Consider the following 23,228-nt stretch of genomic DNA (forward strand, 5'->3'; position numbering starts at 1 on the left):
GGTATTAGTTTGTGTAAACCATGTTTCAAATTATGTACTAGTTTGTGTAAAACCATGTTCCCAATTATGTATTAGTTTGTGTAATGTTTGGAACTATGTTTATAAATGGAGATGAGAAAAAAAAACAAGTAGAAAGAAAAATGTGCCGGGCCGCTGGAGGCACCCCCAGGCACAAACCGACACGCGGACAAAAACGGATATTTTTGGGTCCGCCAGACAAAACGAAAGCGTGCGGACAATTTAGGCGTCCGAAATACATCGCCCGTTGGAGATGCCCTAACACTCTGAAAATAGCAAAACCGAGCAAGCAGCGCGCCCTTCCTAGGGATAACCGGACAACCAGGGGGCTCGAACCCCTCCTTGGCATGGCTGGGGGCTTAGGGCATGTACAATGGTAGAGAAGACATGTCTTCCCTTACCCGCCACATCAGCTAGAGAAGACATTAGATATAAGTCATACAATGCATTATCTCTTACAGCCATATCTAGCAATTAATATTAATAATTAAATTTTGGTAGGAAATTTGTTGCTAAGGGAAGACATATGTGATACAATGGAGAAAATAGTCTTCTCTTATTTCCTAAGAGATGATCCCTTAGCTAAGGAAAGACACCCATCTCTCTCTCTTCATTCTCTCCTCCAACTAAGCAAAAATCTGACGTGACATCTCTAAGGGAAGGCTAACATCATCACATTGTACGTGTCCTTACCTAGGCCTCCCGGTAGTTCCAGGTCTTCTCCTTGGTGTACAAGTTTTTATTTCCATAAAAACTACATGGTAAAAATCTCCGGTACATTTGAGTTCCATAAGGTTCCATAAAATCTATAATACGAAAAATAGGGGTTTCTTATTTTCCGAAATTATTAGATACCAAAGAAAAGGGAATTTTGTGTGGTAAGTACCATAAATTATTAAAAACAATGGAGGTAAATCGTGATATGTTGAAAATATATGAGATATTAATGTAATAAACTTCAAACTTTATAGATACATTTCCAACTATCAACATCCCTAAGATGAGTCTACTCGTCCTTGAGCAGGTAGATGATAAATTCTTATGGATATGAAAGTTTATTATCATAACTACTAAGTTTGACACACATGAGTTTAAATTCTCACGGACGCAAATTAGTGTTTCTATTTGTACTTGAGGACAAGGCTTTTCTAGTACACATGCAATTTATCATGAGTACTAGGCTTGGTGTTTAACCAAGATTATAAATCCTAGTACTCATTCTTAAAACGGTTGTGTGCATGTTTAATTGCTGCACAGGTCAGGAAGTGAAATTCTCCCCCAATTTTTTAGGCCTGAAACACCATCCACCTTGGTTAGGCTTGTGTAGGAAATCCAGATCCCACCCTCCGCCCCACCCCCTCCAACTCCATCCCCTGCCACCACCGGAGGAAGTCGCCGGGAAAACCCTGCGCTGCTAGCGGCGGCGGCTAGAATTCATCTCTTTGTGCGGTGGGTGGCAGTGAGGGCCTTTCATTCCCCGACGAGATCTCCGGCTGCTATAGATCGATAGCCCTGGACGGCGAGGTGCATGTGGCGGAGATGGATGACGGGGTGGCGGCCCCGGTATTCTTCGATGACCTTGGCGACCGAAGTGGCAAAGAGGGCGGCGCGATGTCTGGTCCGAGGCACTTGGCGCGGCTAATCCCCTCATCTCCGCATGGTGCGGGTGGTGGCGGCGCTGAGATCTTCGGTCTGCTTTTGGGAGCTGGCAGATGACCTCGTGGGGGCCATCGTTCTGCCTCATAAAGGCGACAGTCCTAAGGTTACTCTCGCGCCAAGACAAAGATTTGCTTGATGCGTGCCCTCCTTGATCCGGCCAGAGTGTCGAGTTTCGGAAGGCTCCGCTGGCAAACTCCCTTGGGCACCTCATGCCTAGAGATTGCTGAATCGGATGAGATTCGGTCATGCACACCCATGTTTTTTCCGACCGTTGGTTTCAGGAAGGAGCGCGCAAAGCTCTGCTATTTGTTGCCATCACGAAACATGTATTTTTTGTTCCATGGTGAAGTCAGAGGCTGAGAATGGCGTGGAAGTCGAGATCTTAGGACTAGTAATGGTGGTTAGAGTTTTTGTGACGATGATGAACTTTCTTGGACATGGTAGAGGCGACATCACATGAGAAGTTGGACTTTTAGTGTTGTGTTGGTTGTGTTTGTTCTGCTGCTACCAGGACTGGAACACTATCGCGGGACTTTTCATGTTTAGCTTTTTTTTGGTTGTGTGTATTCGTACTCACAGAGAACCACCTGCTTTGACCCTATTACGGTTTCCGTCATTCACATCTCCTTATTCTTTTTTTGAGGAACACAATACAAACGTAGGCGCCCACATACACGCGCATACACTCACCCTTATGAACGCACACATGCACACGCTATCCCTATGAGCACCTATGAAAGACCGAGCCGACGGGTTGGATCTTGAAATTGACGAAGTCACCACAGGCGCCTGCTGTCGACGGGAACGTCGTCTCCCACTGAATGAATATTCCGCCTTTATGAGACTACAAATATCAAATCTGGGGTTTAAACTTTGGTAGGTTGGAGGTGCAACCATCGTCCTAACCACCCAACCTCAGGTTAGTTTTCTCACATCTCCTTATTCTCTGTTACGTTGTTTTACTCTTTTCTTATTTCAATATAATACTCTCAAACACAAACACCCACACACACACACTTCCAACACGTTCTTGATTGTTTTGTTTTAAATTTTGTTTATCATTGTTGTGCTAAGGTTTTTGCAGGTGGGCATCTGCACAAGCTAGCCAAGAAGAAATACTTATGGCCACGACTTAATAAATTTATGCCAACGAGCTCGAGGGCTAACAAGTAAGGATATAAATTCAATCCACTACTGATTGACATGACGCATAACAAACAGTGCAGAGAGATGATAGGAAAGATCCCTATGTTCACGTTAACAGTAGCATAGACCTATGGTTAATTGCACATGTAAATAACCGAAGAAATGGCAGTTGCCGATTCAGGTTGCTCAAAGTAAGTGTAGACCGACTGGTAAAGCAGTGGACTAAGACTTTGAGTCGGTTCATCTGTTCGTTCATCAGTTTGTTTTTTCCCGAACTTTTAAGAGTGGAAAACAGATACTCGTACTAGTATGACCAAAAATAGCTACTACTGCAGTAGTATAACTAATTTAGAAAAAAGTCAGACAAACTAGTAGAGAGAACGGCTGTTCAGTGTTCAGACGTGCTAACTTGGTCGTTGAAGGCTGGTCCAAGTCCAAACAGAGTTTACATCACCACGCCGACGCACGCGCAGCTTCCCCTCTCCCCGCTCCGGCTCATCAACGCGGGCCGCCGCCCGCCATCTCTCCCGCCCGCGTATATAGAAACCTCGCCTTAGCCCATCCCGACCACCGCAAATCCACCCGGACGCACAATTATCCCGGGCGAACGCCGGCCGTTGTGCTACTTAGCTAGTCATCGGCTCCAGTGCGGCATAATGGCCCGGCTCGTCCTCCCGGAGCGCTGCAGCCTCACGCCGCTCCGCGCGCGCAGCCGCGGCGGCAGCGCCATTGCGCTGCCGTCGCCTCCCCACCTCGCCGCCGCGCCGCGTCGCCCCGTATCCGCCGCCATCCACCGCGACTGGGCGCTCCGCGTCTCCGCGCCCGCCCGCCTCACCTCCGTCTTCGAGGAGGACAAAAGCAGCTCCCTCCGGGGAGACGGGGAGGAGGACGCCGCCGGGAGCTCTCCCGCGGAGGCGTTCAACCCGGGGGCGCCGCCGCCGTTCGGCCTAGCGGAGATCCGCGCGGCTATCCCCAAGCACTGCTGGGTCAAGGACCCCTGGCGGTCCATGGGCTACGTGCTGCGGGACGTGCTCGTCGTGCTCGGCCTCGCCGCCGCCGCCGCGCGCGTCGACAGCTGGCTCGTCTGGCCGCTCTACTGGGCCGCGCAGGGCACCATGTTCTGGGCGCTCTTCGTCCTCGGACACGACTGGTGCGGGCCGTTGTTCACTGTCCGTACCCAATTTGACTCCTTTAGCCTAAAGCTGCAAGCTTTGTTGACTCTTCCCCTGGTTTTGGTGTTTGCAGTGGACACGGGAGCTTCTCGAGCAACAAGAAGCTCAACAGCGTGGTCGGCCACATACTCCATTCCTCCATTCTTGTTCCATACAACGGCTGGTATGACAAGCGCATTTTGGATTTTTTTTCTCCTTTTCATTACAAATTGTTGTTCTTGCTAAGAAAGGCGGCATCTTCAATGTAATTGCAGGAGGATTAGCCACAGGACGCACCACCAGAACCACGGCCATGTGGAGAAGGATGAGTCCTGGCACCCGGTAGGTCTTTGCTTTCCGGTGGATTCACCGTTCACGCATGCATAAGAGGTAGCAGAGTTGATGAATTGTGTTTGATGGCTCCTTGGATTTTCACAATTGCAGCTACCTCAGAGGCTGTACAACAGCCTGGATAACATGACAAAGAAGCTGCGGTTCAGCTTGCCGTTTCCCATGCTTGCGTTCCCCTTATACTTGGTAAGCCAAAGCTGCTGCCTGATTTTACCATGATGTGTGAATTGGTGGTTCATGTTTTGTAACATAGAACTGAATTCTTGTTATGTGCAGTTTGTCAGGACTCCAGGGAAGAAGGGCTCACACTTCGACCCGAGCAGTGATGTGTTCCTACCTAATGAGAAGAAGGATGTGCTAACATCAACCGCATCCTGGCTAGCAATGATCGCTGTTCTTGCTGGTCTGACCTTTGCGATGGGGCCTCTTAAGATGCTAAAGCTCTATGCTATCCCTTACGCGGTAAGCAGAGTACCTCATTCCTTCTATCACATATTCACATGTGCAATTTCAGCAAACTGATGATTTGGATGAGTCGTTGATGAAGTACACTGCAGTGGAGAATTCATGTGATTAATTTTGGTGAATCCATGTGCAGATATTTGTCATGTGGCTGGATTTTGTCACATACTTGCATCATCATGGTCATGAAGACAAGCTTCCGTGGTATCGTGGAAAGGTAAATATCATGAACTAATCAGATTTATGATTTCACAATGCTTCGGGATAACTAATTAATGTTCAAAGTACAATGGCATGGTCTATTATTGATGGTTAAAATGATAGAAAATATTAGTAGTACCAGTATAATTTTAAAACTAATGAATGGACAGTACAGAAGGGTGCACCCTGCCAATAGATACTTACTCTTCAATTACATATCATTTTATCAGAAATCATGGGTTCTTATGGTTTCTAATACTACTTTTAATAGCCTGTTTGGTCGTAACATTAACATGTGAGCTACTTATTCAAAATAGGGTATATGGTTATGCTAAGTGCCAAATGCTTCCTTCCACCCATTACAAAGCAACACAACCCTTAAGTCAGAAAAATCCTAGTGGTGAATGTAGCTGCTTAACAATCCTTGCCCGGTTGCTTATTAACTTCTCTTCCTGAACTAACAGGAATGGAGTTATCTGCGTGGAGGATTGACAACGCTTGATCGGGACTACGGGCTGATCAACAAAATTCACCATGACATTGGCACTCATGTCATTCATCATCTTTTCCCTCAGATCCCACATTACCATCTTGTCGAGGCGGTAAGCATCCATCTCCTGTTCTTTGCTTCTTGCCATTTTTTTTCTCAAATATGTGTTGTCATTTTGTACTAGCAACGTGGCCTCTTATCTTGAGCTGCCCTGCTAACTTGATGTTGGTTCGGATGTTACCTGCAGACTGAGGCAGCAAAACCAGTGCTCGGCAAGTACTACAAAGAGCCGGAGAAGTCGGCTCCCCTCCCGTTCCACCTCCTCGGGGTGCTATCGCGGAGTATGAAGAGCGACCACTATGTTAGCGACACAGGAGACGTAGTCTACTACCAAAGTGACCCAGAGACAAATAATTCTGATTGAGCCGGAACACTAGCATATTATACACCCAGGAGGATTTGCCCTGACAGTTGAACACCCTGACCAGTCGCCTAGGATCCATGACTATAGTACTATACACCATGAATATAAGTTGCCATTGTAACAGAACAGCTGCAGCTCCCCTCAAGGCTTGGCTTGGTCTGCTTTTAGTACAATTGTAAAAGAGCACTTGCATCTCATCTCAAGGCTTGGCTTGATCTGCTGGTATAGTCCCCTTGCAGATTTGTTCTCCCGATGTCACTGGAAATCTCTGAACTGTCTGAACAAGAGAGAGACCACGTTCTATAGACGGTATATGCCAGAAAATGAAGTGCATGTGTGTCGTGTCGAACTGAAAGACGTGGCCGCACATATCGCCAAACACTCTCTCTCGTTTAGTTTCATCTGATATGTGACCTGATTGCCAATTTCACCCAGACACAACTTTTTCTCTTATCGGCGGCTGTCTGTCTTTGCGTTTCCTGGAAGGAGCCGTGGGCTCCAGCAGCCGGATCGGCCGATTCTTCCCTTGTGCAAACGTAATGCACCGCTACAGCTGCGCTAAGCAATGGACGTAAGGCGTTGGCAGTTTGGCACTAGACAAGCAGCATGTTTGTTGACTGAACTTCTTTTTTTGAATGAGAAAATGGACGCGTTCTTGTGCAGCTGCGCGCGCTGTACCTGCAAGTATTAATTAAACCAGGTCGTTCCGGCGCATGTACGACAGCACAATGGTACAGTCAGCCCATCGCATTCTCCTCGTCAACTCGTGTTTCTGAATTTTTGATAGCGACTCTCTGTGTGACGGGGAAGGAAGGACTCAGTGAAGAATACGAAGGAAAGACCTTTACTAGAACGGGTCATTAACTTTTTTTTTTACAGTTGCATTCTCATTAGACCCGTTCTAGTTTTTTTTACAGTTGCATTTATGTATGTGTTTTAGCGTGTAGGTTCACTTAATTTGTTCCATATCTAGTTTACTTTAAAATAACTAAAATAGTATTACCTCCGTTTTAAAATGTAAGTCTTTTTTGGAAAGCTAAAGCTTTTTGAAAGTGGTTGATTTTGAAACGGGGGTAAAATTACATTAGTGAATAGAGGAAGTATTTTTTTTCGTGCTACTCTCAACTTTTGAAGTGTATCCTCCTCCAGAATCGGGTCATAGTGCCATGTTTTCCATCACCAATAGTGGGTTCCTAGTTCCGTCACAATTTCTCACTTGCTGCTTACAGATTCCGGTGCCGACCTACTCTGCTCAGCTGTGCGGTGCCCTCGTTGGAATGCCGACATGCCCTTCTACCCCTTCATGCATGCACTAAGCTAAGCTGATCAGTCTTTTGCGCAAAGAGCAGTACTATATGCATGCAAAGCAAAGAACAACATGATCACGCAAAGTCTTCTACTTCCTGATCCTTGTTGATCTAAAAAAAAAGTCTTCTACCTGGGAGCCGAATTGAATTTCCGCTTCTACTTCTGCTACTCTGCTGCAGTGTGCAAGAGCCGTCTACTATCTCTGGCTGAAACGTGGAAAGGTTTTTGGTACTGCTTCTCTCCATGAAAGGATATGGCATATTTATCTAAATTTGTATGTATTTAGATATTTATTAGTGTGTACATTCATCCAAATATAGATAAATTTGTGACATACTTTTGTGGACAGAAGGAGTAGCATGTTTTTATATGCAGACAACATGATAATGATAAGGTCAGGCGGTTTAGCTAAAACTAGGAAGTCATCCGACAATAAACTCAGACCTTAACATCCAAGAGAAGCAATCATGCACTGGGTTTGTAAATACCTACCAAGCCAGCTGCTAAAACTGGCGCCTAACTCAGCATCTTCACACTCCTTCACTCATTCACTCATTTACAAGTCTATAACCTTAGACCCAACTCTTCGAAAAGAAAAATCAGACGACGTATATCGTGAACAATACAGGAAAGGTACATTCATTAAGCACCCTAAACGACGTGTTTTAGTAATCGCGTTTCTTGAGTGTTCAGAGTAGAGGCATATATCATGCAGGATTTCTGTTTAACAGAGTTATATACACTTTTGCTTTCACAACTTGCATCTGATATCAGTTTAATACCACAACTTGCAAGACAAACATACAAGTTCTTAAACTTGCTTTGAGAGAGCAATATGTCAAAAATCATTCGGGAGGTGACATGCGGCGTTGTATTTTTTTTTTTGGATAAACACCCCTGACACATGTCACCTTGGTGTTGCCTTAAAATTGCGTAGAATATGAATCAGCACGTTTGATTTCCGTAAATAAAATATGTGCAGATACAGAAAATTTTGTAGAATATGAATCAGTTTCAAGTTTACCATAACTAATTTTTTGTGAATTTTAAACTCTATATTTGAGTATTCTTGCATATATTTAATATTACAAATCTGATTGAGTTGAATTCTTTTGCGTAAGACCACTAATTTAATTACCTATGCAGGAAACAAGAAACAAAAAAATGTTTAGGATATTTTCGAAAACAAATTTACACACTATTTTTGCAATCAAAAATTGATCCTTTACATTAAAACCTCTTTTGCATGCATCATCGGTTATTCTAAATAATCGGAGAAGTTAATTTGTTGAAGTGTGAAGGTTATTAAGTCATCATGCACGCATGTTGTTTGTCTTGTTATTGATTGCAGCGCGATCAAAATGTGTAGATTGCGAGGAATGCAACTACTGGATTGTAACAAGTTTGTGAAGGACTCCAACAACGAAGACAAGTGCTGTCCATAAGCTCCCTGTTTATTTTTCTATGTATGTAGATTTTTTTTTGTAGAGTAGCATGCGTAGATTGTTTATCTTATATATGCTATGCTATCGTTACTATGTTCTCACCATGTTTTGTATGTATTTGTCGCCACCGTGTTGTAGCTTGCTTAGTTAGCTTATAGACGGGTTTGATTTCACCATGAAATTTGTTGACTTGTAGTTTATTTTTTATAAAATAATAACATTATTAATAAACTGCACAAACTGATTGGTATTATTAGGTTATCAAGTGTTTTGTTGGTGGGGATCGCCGACTAGGTTTCCAAGAGAATAGGATTGGTGACTAGTTTAATAGCTAATGTGTGCTATTATATCTGTTGATATGGTTTATGACTAGGCTTATTAGGTTGTGGTAAACCAAATCCATCATGGCGAGGTATGAAATTGGTTTACCACAAACTACTAAGCTTAGGCATATCCATACCAACAAATACACGATAGCTCACACAAGCTATTAAAAAAGAAGACTTATACCTCAACATCTTTCATGCTGGAAGTCCCACCCCGTCTAGTAAGCTACAATACGATGGCGATAAAGATAGACAAACAAGGTGGGAATATAGGAACAATAACATAGCGTATATAAAATTTAACAGCCATGCACAAACAACTCTAAAAAAATAACAATCTACATGCATAAGAAAATAATAGAAAGCTTATTAACACCACTTGTATTGGTCGCTCGAGTTGTTCACACACTCGTTTCAATCTCGGAAATTGCGCTTCTCGCAATTTATACGGTTCGATGGCATTGCAATCAATAACAAGACAAACAACATATGCATGCATGGTTATTAATAACATATACACTTTGAAAAATTAATTTCATTGAAAATGCATGCAAGAGAGACTTTACTGTGATAATTTTTTTAGATTGCAAATATAATGTGATAAAAATTTAACTTGAATTTTGTAGATTTGTTTTCAAAAATCTCTTAAGAATTTTTAGTTTCCGGTTCCTTACATGACTAATTAAATCTATGATCTGACGCAAAAAAAGTCATCAACTCCATCAAATATATAAATTTTAAAATATTCCAAAAATACTCAAATATAGAGTTTGAAATTCACAAAAAAATAGTTAGAGTAAACGTGAAATTTATTACAGATTCAGGTTCTATACAATTTTGTGAAACCAGCATATATTATTTGAAAATTTAGACATGTCTCAATCTTGCTGCGGAATTGCATGCTCTCGCAAGTTCAACCAAAAGACCGATCTGATGGAAGAGGGATAAGCAATTATATTCAGCATCTCCCCTCACGTCTAGGGCCGGAGGTGGGGGGGGGGGGGGGGTAGATCTGCACGGGCCTTAGACGTGTTTTTTGAGGAGGCAAATATTTATTTTAAATATTGTGTTGGATAGAATTTGAACCCAGGACCTTGTAGTCTGATACCATGTGAAATTCGTAGGATTGTTGGGTGGAACGTCATACCCTTTCCGGTCGACCGTTCCGTGTTATATAGGTGAGGAAAAACCCCTCACGTGGTTTGTACATGAGGATACCTATACGGTGGTGTACTACACCATACGTATACGTATCGATATTACAACTCCAATATTGAGATTACGGAGGTAGCGGATTCAAGTTCTAAATTAATGAGAGAAATAGCTCGCCACATGTTTGGTCTCTATTGGACAATACACCATTTTTTATTGTTAAATCAAAAGTGTGAGGGTGGCTCAGAGCAACTTTTGGAGCTTAAAGAAGGAAAAACAGAGATGACCGACGACGAACCGGGTGACGATTGAACAATCGGCGTTGGAGGTTCCCTGGCGATCTTCCAAGGTGGCGAAGTGGACGAAGGTGATCGGATCCTTGCAGTGGTCAAGACGGTGTCCTTGAAGACATCTCCTCCTTGCGTCTACGAGGAGATGGAGGTCTCTTACTCCAGCGACGAGAAAGTCGATGAGCTAGGTTAATTAGAGGGGTTCGGAGACTCCGACAAAGACATGAACCTCGGAAGCTTCAAGGATGGCTGCGGCAAGATTGATTCCGAGCTCAAGGAGTTAGGTTTCGAAAAGAAAATTGAGGAAAAAGTGTGCAAGGTCGTAGGCTATTTAAATGCAAAACTACTTAGAAAACGAGCCACAAATCTGGGGGAAATCGAAGCAAGAAATCGCAATTTTTCGGGTTGGTTTTCTTCCCGTGTACGTGAGCTGGTCTCCTGGACAGAGGTATAGACGATTGAGGGGCCACACATCAGGATGGAAGAAAGGAAACAAAAGAACGAAAGGAAAAGAAAAAATGCCAACGCGCGGCCTGCCTTGGCTGCGCGGCCTGGCAGGCTGGCACACACGCGCGCGCGTATTTCCGGCTTGGCCGGCCCATTCAGTTCGCTAGGTCGGTTGGATTCTCTTTTGTTTCTTAATTCCTTTTCCCTCTTTACTTTGAAATCTTAGAACTCCAAATCGAGCGAAATTTGGATTTTTTGGTAAATAAATTTTTAGGACATTGTGGACCATTTTTCTGTCCAAAATAAACATTCAAAATAATCTACAAAGGCTATTGTCTAATAGCTATTTGGGTAATTAGAATTGACCTTTGATTTTTTTCAAAATAATTTTCAAAAATATGGATGAAAACGTGCTGGAATTCCCAAATCTAAAACTGGGATGAACTAACCCTCTTAAGATGAACCATGTTCTTGAAATACGGATTGGCTAGCAAATATGTGTGTGTGTGGTATTCTCGAAACTCATCTACTCACTCCCGCGTGGCTTCCTCTTCACTATGGTGACTCGATTGTACCTTATAGAACTTGGTCGTCTTGATATGAGTAATCATCTATGTTGTGTCGAGGATCTTGATATGCTTATCCTCATATGTAATATCACTCTCCAACTAGAACTCATCAAGTGGAACAGTGTCTCTTAACCGTGTACCTATCATTTATGTGTGATACTTCTTCAGCTAAGATACGTGAAATACATCATGAACGAGAGACAAAAATTCTTGAAATTCCAGCTGATAAGAAACCACTCCTTTGAGTGCTAGAATCTTGTATGGTTCAGTAAAACGAGGTGCGGACTTTCCGTTAATAGAAAATATCTTAACTCCACTTAGTGGCGAAACTCTGAGGAATGCTCTATCTTCAACCTCATGGGTTACTTCTCTATGCTTAGAATCAGCATAACTCTTTGTCTAGATTGTGCCACTCCCACCGATTCAAACTATTTTACTCAACTTTATCTAAATATGGATGTATCTAGATATCTTTTAACTCTAGATACATGTGCGTCTAGGCAAAGTTGAGTCAATTAATTTGGATCAGAGGGAGTATTTTTATCTTGTCTCAAATCAATCTAACTTTTGCACCGGCATCCTTGATGAAATCTGATCCAAATAAACAATGCTCACCAACACCATTCCACAACAACAATGTTCTAGACTCTTCAAGCAATGAATGATCAAAGTCTAGAACATTGTTAGGTTTTCATTTTTCCGGTCTCAAGGTGGTTGTTGAGAGACCGGGTTATAGGATAGATAGCCGCACTATCAAGAGGGGCTTTCGGTTGGGTAACTTGATCACATCGTCTTAGGGAGCTCAACCCTTTGCATGCTTTGCATTTCATAAATCTTGTTGCTTCTTGGTGTTTCTCTATGTGAGGTTCGTGAGATTGTTGCTAGCTTTTCAACAAGCCCAAGTTCATCGAAAACGGAATGCTCATGCATCTTCTATCGCGTTTTCATGTTTGGAGGTTTTGCCGGTTTGATGTTTTATAGATAGGCCAAACCTTTTATATTATTTTTCTTGCTCAATGGTTGTACTATCATGTTTCTATGCATAATGTTGTAGAGGTCGTTGTTTTGATTCCAACGAGCCCAAGACCATCAAAATTGGAGTCCGGATGCAAAATTTGTTGCATTTTCGGCATCTGGCTCGGCATGCCGAGTGCTCCTGCCGGGTAGGTCGGCAGCCAGCCCCGCAGGCCGGGTCCAGTGCCGGGTTGGCTCGATTTTGGCCCAAATGGTCATATTTTTAGGGGCTATAAAAGGGGCTTCTTTCTCATTGTTCTTAGGGTTCTCGGGCACGTTTTTTACCACCATTTTTGAACCTCTTGAGCTTGCTTCCTCTCCCTTCCCTCCTATGATTCTTGCATATTCTTGGGGGATACAAACTCCTCCAATCCATTCCCCCTCTAAGTGAGGGGAACTCTTGGAATCTAGATCTTGGAGTCATTTGTTGATTTCCTCCATTGTTCTTCAATTCTAATTTCGTCCTAGCATTTATTGTTTTGGTGGAATTTGAATGTGAAGGATTTGAACACCTTTGGTATTCTTGGTTTTGCATCCTTGCATAAGTGTTGAGCTCTCCACCATGATTTGTTCGAGTGAGATACTGTGAGCTTTTTACTCTTGGAGGGTGACCTCCTAGTTGGCTTGGTTGGTGTCCCGGTAACCTCTTCGTGGAAGGTTGTGAAGGGCCCCAGGCTTCTCCTTCTTGGAGCTTGTGAAGTGGTTGTGGAGCTTGCCATCTCCGGAGTGGAGAAAAAGCTAGCCATAAGAAAATGGCTATTCCTTCGTGGGATAGGCTCGGAGAAGAAGGTGAGCCTTCGTGGCGTTGGGAAATCCTTCGTAGGATCCCCACCTCTCCAAACGTGACGTACCTTCTTGTAAAGGAAGGGAACACGGGAATACATCTTCATCTCTGTGTGCCTCGGTTATTTCTATACCAGAGCTTACTTTCCTTTGTGATAGCCATCGAGCTCGAAGTATTTATTATATCTTGTTATCACTTGTTGTTCATATATATATATATTGCGTCTATCTTGCTTAGCTCTAGTTGTTGTTAATGCACTTAGTTGAGCCTAGCATATTAAGGGGTTGTGCTTATAAAATAAACGTTAGTTAAATTCCGCATTCTTACAAGCCAAATCCGTAAGAGTTTTTTAAAACGCCTATTCACCCCCTCTAGGCGACATCTCGTCCTTTCACCTTATGAACTCCATGCGAACACATAATCCAGTTCATAAAAGTCTTCACCAGTTTGGCACTTGTAAAGGTGGTCTTGATGGGCATAAAATGAGCCACCTTGATCAAATGATCAACCACTACCCTAATAGAATCATACCTAGATCTAGTATTGGGTAACCCTGTAATGATATACATGCCAATCTTATCCAACTTCCATTCAGGTATCAACAAAGGTTGTTGCAATCCAGCTGGTTTCTAGTTCAGTTTTAACTTTTCTTCACACATCATATATAAAAATATACTCGGCGATCTCCCTCTTCATATTAAACCACAAAAATTTATCTTCCAGATCCATATCTCTTAGTATTTCCTGGATGAATATAATACGGCGAATCACGAGCCTCTTGGAAAATTAATTGCCTATGCTGACGATCCTTCGACACACATATACGTTTCCCAAACTATAGTGTCCCTTTTCATCCTCTCGGAATTCTTTTGCTTTGCCTTCCTTCATAATCTCCCTTATTCCTTCCAGTTGTTCATCTCCTTTCTGAGTTTTCCTGATTCTGTCCATCAAGTTTGGCTCCACTTCCAATGGTGAGGGGGGCATACCTGCCCATCAGTATGGGGTGAAAGGTTGCACTAAAATCCAACTTGGTTCCCAATAATTCATGTAGTCGGGTAAAAAAAGTGAAGTAACATGTGTACCTCTATCAGACACAATTCCCTTATGAACTCCATGCAAACACACAATCCAGTTCATAATTTTTTTCACTAGTTTGGCATTTTTATAGGTGGTCTTCATGGGCATAAAATGAGCCACCTTGGTCAAATGATCAACCAGTACCGTACCTAGATCTAGTATTAGGTAATCCTTTAATGAAATCCAAGCCAATCTTATCCCACTTCCATTCAGGTATCTACAAAAGTTGTTTCATTCTAGTTGAATTCTGTTTTAAATTTGCTTCACACATCATATAGAACAATATATTCGGCCGATGAGTGCATTTTTAGTGTTTTTACACCGTTATTTTATATAGATTTCTCTAGGTAGTAATAGGATTTTTGTATTTTACCGTGCTTCCGCGTCCTTTTATGCTTGTCTATGCAGGATCACAAAAAAATAACGAAATAGTGAAATATCAATAAAAACTATCATTTTATGGTATTTTGACGTGATAAAATCATCTAAGCACTTAACCATGCGCCTGGGTGAAAGGGGAATGCGAGGAGAAGTCCATGTAAGTTTTTGCAGGCATCGGTACGCGGGGCACCCGTACCATCTGCCCATACGCCGTACCAGGAGCACCACCTCGTCAAATACTTTCATCTCGCACATGATGACGTTGGGACTCCAAGTGCAGAGTGTTGTGTCAGCAAAGTATTTTCCCCACAAGGTTGACTCGAGGGTTTATATCAAACTCTTGGTGGGGAACTGGACAAAGAGTATTCTATTCTTCCTTCTTCTAGCAATCCTACAAGTAAAATGATTGCCTTGTGTCCTCAAATCCACCGTGTGGTTGTCAAGAACAAGGTTTTGTGTAAGTAAATAAAACACAAGTAAATATAAAACAAGTAAAACTAGACTAGATAAAATAACCAAGTAAAAACTGTAAAGGGGTTGATTGTTTTTGGTGTTTTGGATGCAAATAAGAAAAGTAAATATTTTTGTATTTTCGGATTAAAATAGTTCAGAAAATAGAAAACAAGATAAAACGAAATATAAAGGTGTTTCTTATGATAAAAAGTGGACCGAGGTTCATGGGTTCACTTGACTATTCTCTCTATTAAGTTGTAGTGGACAAATAGTAATTCATCAATGAGATATGAGGGTGCAAATAATAGTATGCGTAAGATCAAAATTAATATGATCAGCACGTCCTAACATAGAGATGATGCAACACATCTCTCTTATACTCCACAAGAAAGGGAAAACTCCATGCAATCTTGTATTAAGAATTAATAGAGCATAGTCATAAGTACTTTTACATGATGTTTGAATATCCAATATGCTACCTTGAACAAACAAGATCATCACTACTATCACGTGACGAACATAGCACATGCATTCACTTTATCCTAGCGAGGTAACAAAAGAAAAGGCCAAGGCCATAATAGATCTTGAAAATATTTTCACTATCTAATCACTAAAATCATGCTACTCCATCTAATACACACAGCATCCCACACACGCTCTTGCACACATGTTTGATCAGAACAAATAATTAAGAACGGGTACATAATATGCATCTATCAGTACATATTACAAATAATATGATCAAATATCATAGCACAATATCATAGAATAAGAATGCACCATATAGGTATTACAAATATGGCCATAATTATGTGAGGCAGCTCATATGGCACTAAGAACTATGGAGTACATGATAGAAATAGATCAAGCTACTGCCAGAAATCCGTAGTCCAGAGGTGGACTACTCTCCCTTGATCATGGTGATGATGATGAAGACGTTGGAGAAGGTGGAGATCCCTCCAGCGGTGATCCCAACGGAGTTTCCCTCTCCAATCTTCTCTGCAACAGCCTCCATTTTCGTGTTTCTGTGTTTGTGCGGTGCTAACCTCCCAAGAACTCTTCAGGACCACATATATATAGTGATTTTTAGGTCAAAATACGTCGGTGGGCGAAAGAATCAGGGTGATTGGACGATCGACGGCCGAAAGGCCCTGGGTGACGCGCCCTACCTTGTTGGGGGCACCACCTGAGGTATTTCGGGCCTCGGGCCCATCCAGGCCTCCTCCAAAGTTCCAGGGTGCTTCTCCCGGTGAAAAAGTGACGCTCCAAAAATCCCAGATCAATTTGACTCCGTTAGATCTCTGAAAGTGAAAAATACACAAAACAGGGTTTTCCTGTTCTGCAGAGTTATAAACCAAGTAAAGAGGGTCATTGGTAAATACCCATAAATCAATGTAAAACATGGTATTATCATCATATGTGTTGCAAATATGTAAGAATTCAATATGATAAAGGATAAAGTTCATGTATGCATTTTACATGCATCAGCGCAGATGACAGGGAGATCTGAGACACACAACTTCGGAAAACACATAAACTCCACCTCTGGGATCGATCTAAAGTAGAAACTTTGGTGAAGACATCATCTGGGCTGCTACACAGATCAGTGAAGGACAATGCATCATCCCCTTCATCATCAACCGCTGCATCTCCATCATTTATTTCATTCTTCTTCAACCATAGTTGTGATCTTGATTGCTATTGTGGATTTGTATCCAAATTCATACCATTAATTTCATCCCACCCATAAGAGTATGATGATGTTCTTGATTGTTTTCATGTGTGAGTAGTTCCTCTTGTTCTTGGGGAGATGGAGAAACCCTAGCATGAATATGAGATGAATCTAAGATGATCTATAGTTTTAATTTATTAATGTGTATTAGTTCTCTCTTGATATTATATGTTGTGCACCTTGTAATATTTGCCTTATGGTCTTGAGAGGGAACTACCCTTTGAAGTGTGGTAAAGTGTATGACAAGAAGTGATACCACTGTATCGACACCTTAACACATGAAAGAGGGCACCAAGCTCATATCGATTGGGATGGTCAATATGTGGTTTGTAGAAGGCTAGCCGTTATTTAGAGATGCGATGACCGATGGTTTTCTTGGCGCATCTTGTTATGGAGCTCTCTCCACACACAACATGATTAAAATAATATTTTGTCTTGATTAAAATGAATCCTAATGCTAGAGGTGAATCCAATAATCTCTGAGAACACTTTGTCTTATTGAGTTTCAGCCAATTTCTCACTACGCTTTTACTTATTGCTTTATTTACTCTCTTGCAACCTATTACAACAATCCTTCAAAAACCTTTATTTGAGATTAAAGAACGATTTATATGCAGCCTTTAATATATAGTAGCAAGGGGTATTAAGACCTTAACTAGTATTTCCTCGTGGTTCGATACTCTTATTTCGAAACTAGCTATAATTGATCTGTGTACTTGCAATCATCATCGGCGATCTCCCTCCTCATATTAGACTACAAAAATCTCTCTGTCAGATCCATATCTCTTAGTATTTCCTGGATGAATAGAATACAGTGAATCACAGGCCTCTTCGAAAATTAGTTGCCTATGTTGAGGATGCTTCGACACCCATACATGTTTCCCAAACCATAGTGTCCCTGTTCATCCTCTCGGAATTCTTTTGCTTTGTCTTTCTTCATAATCTACCTTATAATTCCTTCCAATTCTTAATTAATCTCCTTTCCGAGTTTTCCTGATTCTATCCATCAAGTTCGGCTCCAGTTCCAACAGTGAAGTGGACATACCTTAGCGAGTACCCACTATTAACATACTAGGGTGCGGTCCAACGAAAGGCCCATGAAGTCCATGACACAACAAGCAATCGAATCCCATGAATCCGGCGTGCAACACAAGGACAAGTCCGTACATGGATAGTAAAACATGTAACCGACCAGGAGTCCTGAGACATGGCCTCCTATAAAAGGACCAAGAGGGATCGATGGGGAGGACGATTCTAGAACAGGCGATCTAGAGCACACCATAGCCATCACGACAACCTTATAACTCTAATCATCATCATTCAAGAGCAGACAAGCAATATACATGGTTTTATCTCTGGGTAAATCGTGTCGCGTGCATTGTATTGTTTGCACACCGACGAATCCACCAGCACATCCTCTTCCCTAAAACCCAAGTCCATAATCCACGGACATTGCCGTGGTACCCCCACGTCAAGCGGTGCTAAGTATCCTTCTAGAACTATATCTTTGTGTTCCAAGTTTTCACTTGTTTCACTTTTCCTTGAATAAATAAATATTCATCAAATAGATACTTCTATCATGAATTTATGGTCTCCTTGCAACCTGCGGGTCATCATATGTTGTACCCTAATTTGTTTCACAAACTGAACTACTTGGTAATCCACTCAACATCTAACCAAAAATATGAATGAACCAAAAAAAAAAAGAGTAGGATTATCTTACATTTGGGCCATGCTCAAAGCCTCGAATATAGATAAGATGTGTTGCAAGAATAGAAAAAAATGAATGCCTTCTCATCAATCTTGCATAAATGGTGTTTGTGTTATTCAGTTATCACAGGATGGCATGTTGGCGTGGTCATCTGAACATCGAGCTTGACTGAATTTCACTATATGAAAGAAAACATATGATCTTCACTTTAGCCTTTCGTCATTGCTAATTAGTAGGACTGAACCACAACAAGTAGAGTCATACCACCAAACACCATCCACACATCACCCACACAACCAGGAAAATGGTATTTATCCCTAGTTTTACTAATCCTTGGAAGAAAAAAAAAAGTGTGTTTCCTAGTACGGACTTGGGTTTAGCCTAAAAAAATGGACATTACCGTGGTACCCTAATATAAAAGATTGTAATATATGGTATAAATGAGTATATACTACTTTTTAAAATACAATAACAATAGAAAGAAAAAAAGAGTGAATTTCACTTTTACCCCTAGTTTTGCATTTGTGACACACTAATTATCCCCATTAGTGGTTTTTTTAGATTATCCCTTTTATATTTTTTTGTCCCTTTTTCTGATAAATGTTCATCTCACAAGGTGCGAGGTGGCGATTGTGGCTCATAATTATTAAGATGAAGACAAGAAATGCACATATAATTGAGAGAAGGCTCAACATGTTCATCGATTACCACCTCCGTGTATTTTACCGTGCCACAAACAGGATGGCCTTACCTAACAAAACATGCAAACGTTAAGGTGGTATAAAACCATGTCCAAAATTTCCTAGATGGATTTTGTGGGTAGAATTTGTAAAAAAATTGGGTAACATGCGTCATAAATATACCACTATAGAGAAAAGGGGGAAGTCACTCAATACTAGAAAGCAACAACAAACGAAAATAAAATAAGTAAATTACTATAGGACAAATAATGAAAATAATCAAAAAAGGAAAAAAGAAAACACAAAGCAAACACAAAAAAAACTTCCGTCAAATTGGGCCAGGCCTATTAGGCGATGGATGGGGTTTAAGGTTCGTGTTCGGACGATTACATAGAACCATTGTGGGCATCATGTATACACGTACCGTATTATTCGGTCCGAATAAGAGGTCATAACAGCCCATGGTGTACCGGTGCATGGACTTTAATGAGAAAATGTATTTTTCTTTGGGAATGTACTCTAATTAGATTTTGAAATGCGCTCTTTTTTGACTCTCTCTTTGGCGCCGACTGCCCCTGTGAATATTGTACATTACTTTTTTTTCCAAGATATACCAGGGCACCAGACTAACGACACCGTGTTAATTTTTTGGGAAAGGAGACCGCAGACTCTTACGGGAGAGACTTTTCGGTGGAAACCAAGTTACGCTACAACCCATGAAAATCAAGTAAAATTCCGGTTAGTAGCCTGACTGTGCTTCGGTGGATTTTGGTCAACCGGTGAAACTCCTCTTTCTCATATCTCTAGCGGATCATGGATAATCGGGTGCATTACAAACACTTATTGGAATAAGATTTTAAATCTTAGAATCTAGATACTTAGCTAGATTCTCATACCATCTAACCCTAGTTGCCGGATCTACGAAGTCGCGCTCACCGGCAAAGCCTAGAAACCATCGTCGCCATCGACGGAAGGCCGATGCGGATGGACGAATACATGCTTAATGTTAAGGCTTTCGAGGATCACCCTCTGCACGACATGCTACTTCTTCACCACCTCGACGCACTGCTGCAATGATGCGTCCCTGGATTCGCCCTCGCCGTATCTCGTGCCTCGACGAACAACTGCAAGGTATCCTCCGTGTGCTTGAGGGCCGGGAACTTGACGTTGCTGACGAGGTCCTAGCCATTGCGCCAAGGGCCCGGGTTGCTCCGGGAGAGGATGCCGTGGGCCCGCGCCACAGATCCACACCACGGGAGAGAGCTTGCGTGGCAGTGGTGGCGGGGCACGAGGCGCAGACTCCACGGGCGGCAGCGCATCGCCCGTTAGAGTTCTCCACCTCCGCATCTTTGCCCCCGCACGGGAAGAGGCTGCCACGCGCCTACACGTGGGCGTGAGAGGGCTATTTCTAGGTGGACTGCCCGTCAGAGATGCGGATGATAGTGACGAATTGCGGCGGGATGCTCCAAGGTGTGAACCCTAAATCATCGCTCGACCCTATAACGACCAGCTGGACCACTGCCGGGCACCCTGGAAATATTATCCAGGCCAGGCTGATATCAGTATATGCTCGAACCATAAAATATGCTAAGATTACTCATAGTGGGAGTAACTAAGGTAGTAACGTAGAGCTACATGCATTGTCAACTAGGCAAATTGATGACATGGCATGATATTAAATGAAGAAAAAGATGATTGTGGTAACTAGCTATGTTATCATAACATCACATTTTTGAAGATAGAATGAGTCTACAAGCTAATTAATACACTCATGCATAATACTATATTTAAGTTACTATGCATTATGAAGGTAGTAACATAGAGTAGTGTCATATACATGACACTATTATATGTTGTTACTCCCCACTATGACTAGTCTAATCTCGAAAAACGGCCTGAGTCATCTGCTTTCGGCTCGTTTTCCAGAAGGAGCTAGAGTAGTTGTTGTGGTATTTTGTTTGGAAAAAAGGAGATCAATTTGCTGAATCGTCGGAAACAGAGTCTGTATGCATACGAGTTAGACCCGATCATAGTCGCGGTGAAAGCTGCGGCACTATCTATCCAAGTGGTTGAAAGCACTGCACTGTATGACATGTACACGCAACACGTCGCAGATCACGATGATGTGCGCCGGCGTGATAAATTCGATCGAAATCAGAAGGGCAAAGTGTTGCCAGCCAATAGCTTAGCTTTGCACTCGAGAGAGTCCAGATCAGGGACCATCGACTGATTTACACGTACAGTTTGGGTCCATGTGTTTTTGCTGTCGAAGCGTTGCCTCACCACTCGAAATTGCAGGAGAAATACTCCTTTTCCCTGTCTGACGGCGACGACAGAATCCAAAAGACAAAGGAAACAATGATACTCCATACTACGGGAAAAGGAAATTAAAGCTGGAATTGATAGGAGCTGACGAACACTCAAAAACGTCCCTGTTGCCCACGTGCCTGATTAATTCGGGCAAATTAGAGGGCCATACTGCACCTTAACATCAATCTTTGTCGGGGCCTGGTACCTGATCTCTTGCAGAAACGCACGGTATGGTCACTCTTGTCATTGCTCTGCGGGTGGCTGAGCACTGCTTCTTTTTCTTATGAAATCATGCCTTGTAGTATGATGTATTTGGAGTAGATAAAGTTACTTATTCAAGACTGAAAAGTTTGTATATAAGGTTTCTTTCTTGTCAGATGTGTAACTATGGCGAATTCAATTCTTTTCTTCCCCTCACCCACTTCCATAAAAAAACCTTCAACCCATTTTTTTTTATAGATCAACAGGGATCAAAACCCCCAAAAATTGGCGCGGCTTAAGATTACATATTGTATATTGAAGCACCAATTAATTTAGATTGAAGCGTGTAATAGGCATGATGACTTCATGTGTGTGTTGAAGGGAAGATGTGCGTATCATTAGATCTGAACTTTACAATCGCAAAGAAGAACAAAGCTAAGCAATAAAGAAAGAGGAATGAATGAAGAGAAGTTGGAGCTCGCATATGAGGCAATTCATTTTTCCCAAATGGGAGCCCTGACCTCTGCATCAAAGTGATGTATATGGCCTCTTTATGCTTCATTGCAAAGTTTGAATTCCACTTACTATATAGAGTCGACACTTCTCTTATGTTATGTAGCTGCCAACCCTACCGGTTGTATAAATACCGAGCTATCGTCTCCAACAGGTTACACCTAGAATCCATGTCTCCCCTGCTCCAGTGGTTGAAGATAAGACCAAATACGAATCCAATGGTGACCATAGGGATAACTTGCAAAAGGATGAAGGTCTCGTTTTGTTAAAAACAAAATCATTACGCATATTTTTATAAAGCCCAAAGTACCACGCAAAACCATCCTATCTGGATTAGATCTTCCTTTGGAATTCCCTTAAGCCAATTACCAAAAAGATTTATAATATATTTTGGTGGTGCCAAACTTAAATTCATATGAACTATGTGCCAAATAATTTTAGCAAGTGGGCATTCACAAAAGAGATGTTGTATAGATTCATTTTTATCACAAAAATTACATGTTGTATTACCATTCCAATTCCCCTTGGCAAGATTATCTTTTGTTAATGTGACTCTGTGGTGTAAGAACCACATGAATATCTTTACTTTCAGTGAAACCTTCATCCTCCAAATATTCTTCCTTAAATATTTAGCATGATCATTTAGGATTTATAAATACATGGACTTGACCGTGAACCCTCGTGGAGCTGTTAAACCACAAACAAAAACATCTCGTTCATTAATACGTTGTATGTGCATTACCCGCAACACTAGTTCTAACCACAACCACCATTTATTCTCGGATAGAGAACGTCGAAACGTGATATGCAACAAAGAATGACTCAAATATTTTCCACAAAACTTGTTTTCTTTGGATGGTTTAAAATGAAGATATTTGTTATGTACAAGCTCTTGCCACACTCCTTCATTCAATAGTTTAAACATCCAATTTC

General features: G+C 41.9%; 1 protein-coding gene across 1 annotated transcript; it reads left to right on the top strand.

Annotated features, from left to right (window-relative positions):
* The first annotated feature begins 3,365 nt into the window (after positions 1 to 3,365).
* On the top strand, positions 3,366 to 6,099 carry LOC127295843 (omega-3 fatty acid desaturase, chloroplastic). The gene is made up of 8 exons (XM_051325840.2): positions 3,366 to 3,973; positions 4,069 to 4,158; positions 4,250 to 4,316; positions 4,419 to 4,511; positions 4,602 to 4,787; positions 4,924 to 5,004; positions 5,453 to 5,590; positions 5,726 to 6,099. The coding sequence occupies exons 1-8, from the start codon at positions 3,480 to 3,482 to the stop codon at positions 5,900 to 5,902; spliced, it is 1,326 nt and encodes a 441-aa protein (XP_051181800.1). The 5' UTR covers positions 3,366 to 3,479; the 3' UTR covers positions 5,903 to 6,099.
* The last annotated feature ends 17,129 nt before the right edge of the window (positions 6,100 to 23,228 follow it).

Source organism: Lolium perenne, chromosome 4 (genome assembly GCF_019359855.2).
Source record: "Lolium perenne isolate Kyuss_39 chromosome 4, Kyuss_2.0, whole genome shotgun sequence".
NCBI lineage: Eukaryota > Viridiplantae > Streptophyta > Magnoliopsida > Poales > Poaceae > Lolium > Lolium perenne.

Bases quoted from the DNA above. Each gene is read 5' to 3' on its own strand.
- LOC127295843 (XM_051325840.2), top strand. From the start codon at position 3,480: ATGGCCCGGCTCGTCCTCCCGGAGCGCTGCAGCCTCACGCCGCTCCGC. The intron at 3,974-4,068 runs GTGCGGGCCGTT...TGGTGTTTGCAG, and splicing joins TTCGTCCTCGGACACGACTG to TGGACACGGGAGCTTCTCGA. The intron at 4,159-4,249 runs GTATGACAAGCG...ATGTAATTGCAG, and splicing joins CTTGTTCCATACAACGGCTG to GAGGATTAGCCACAGGACGC.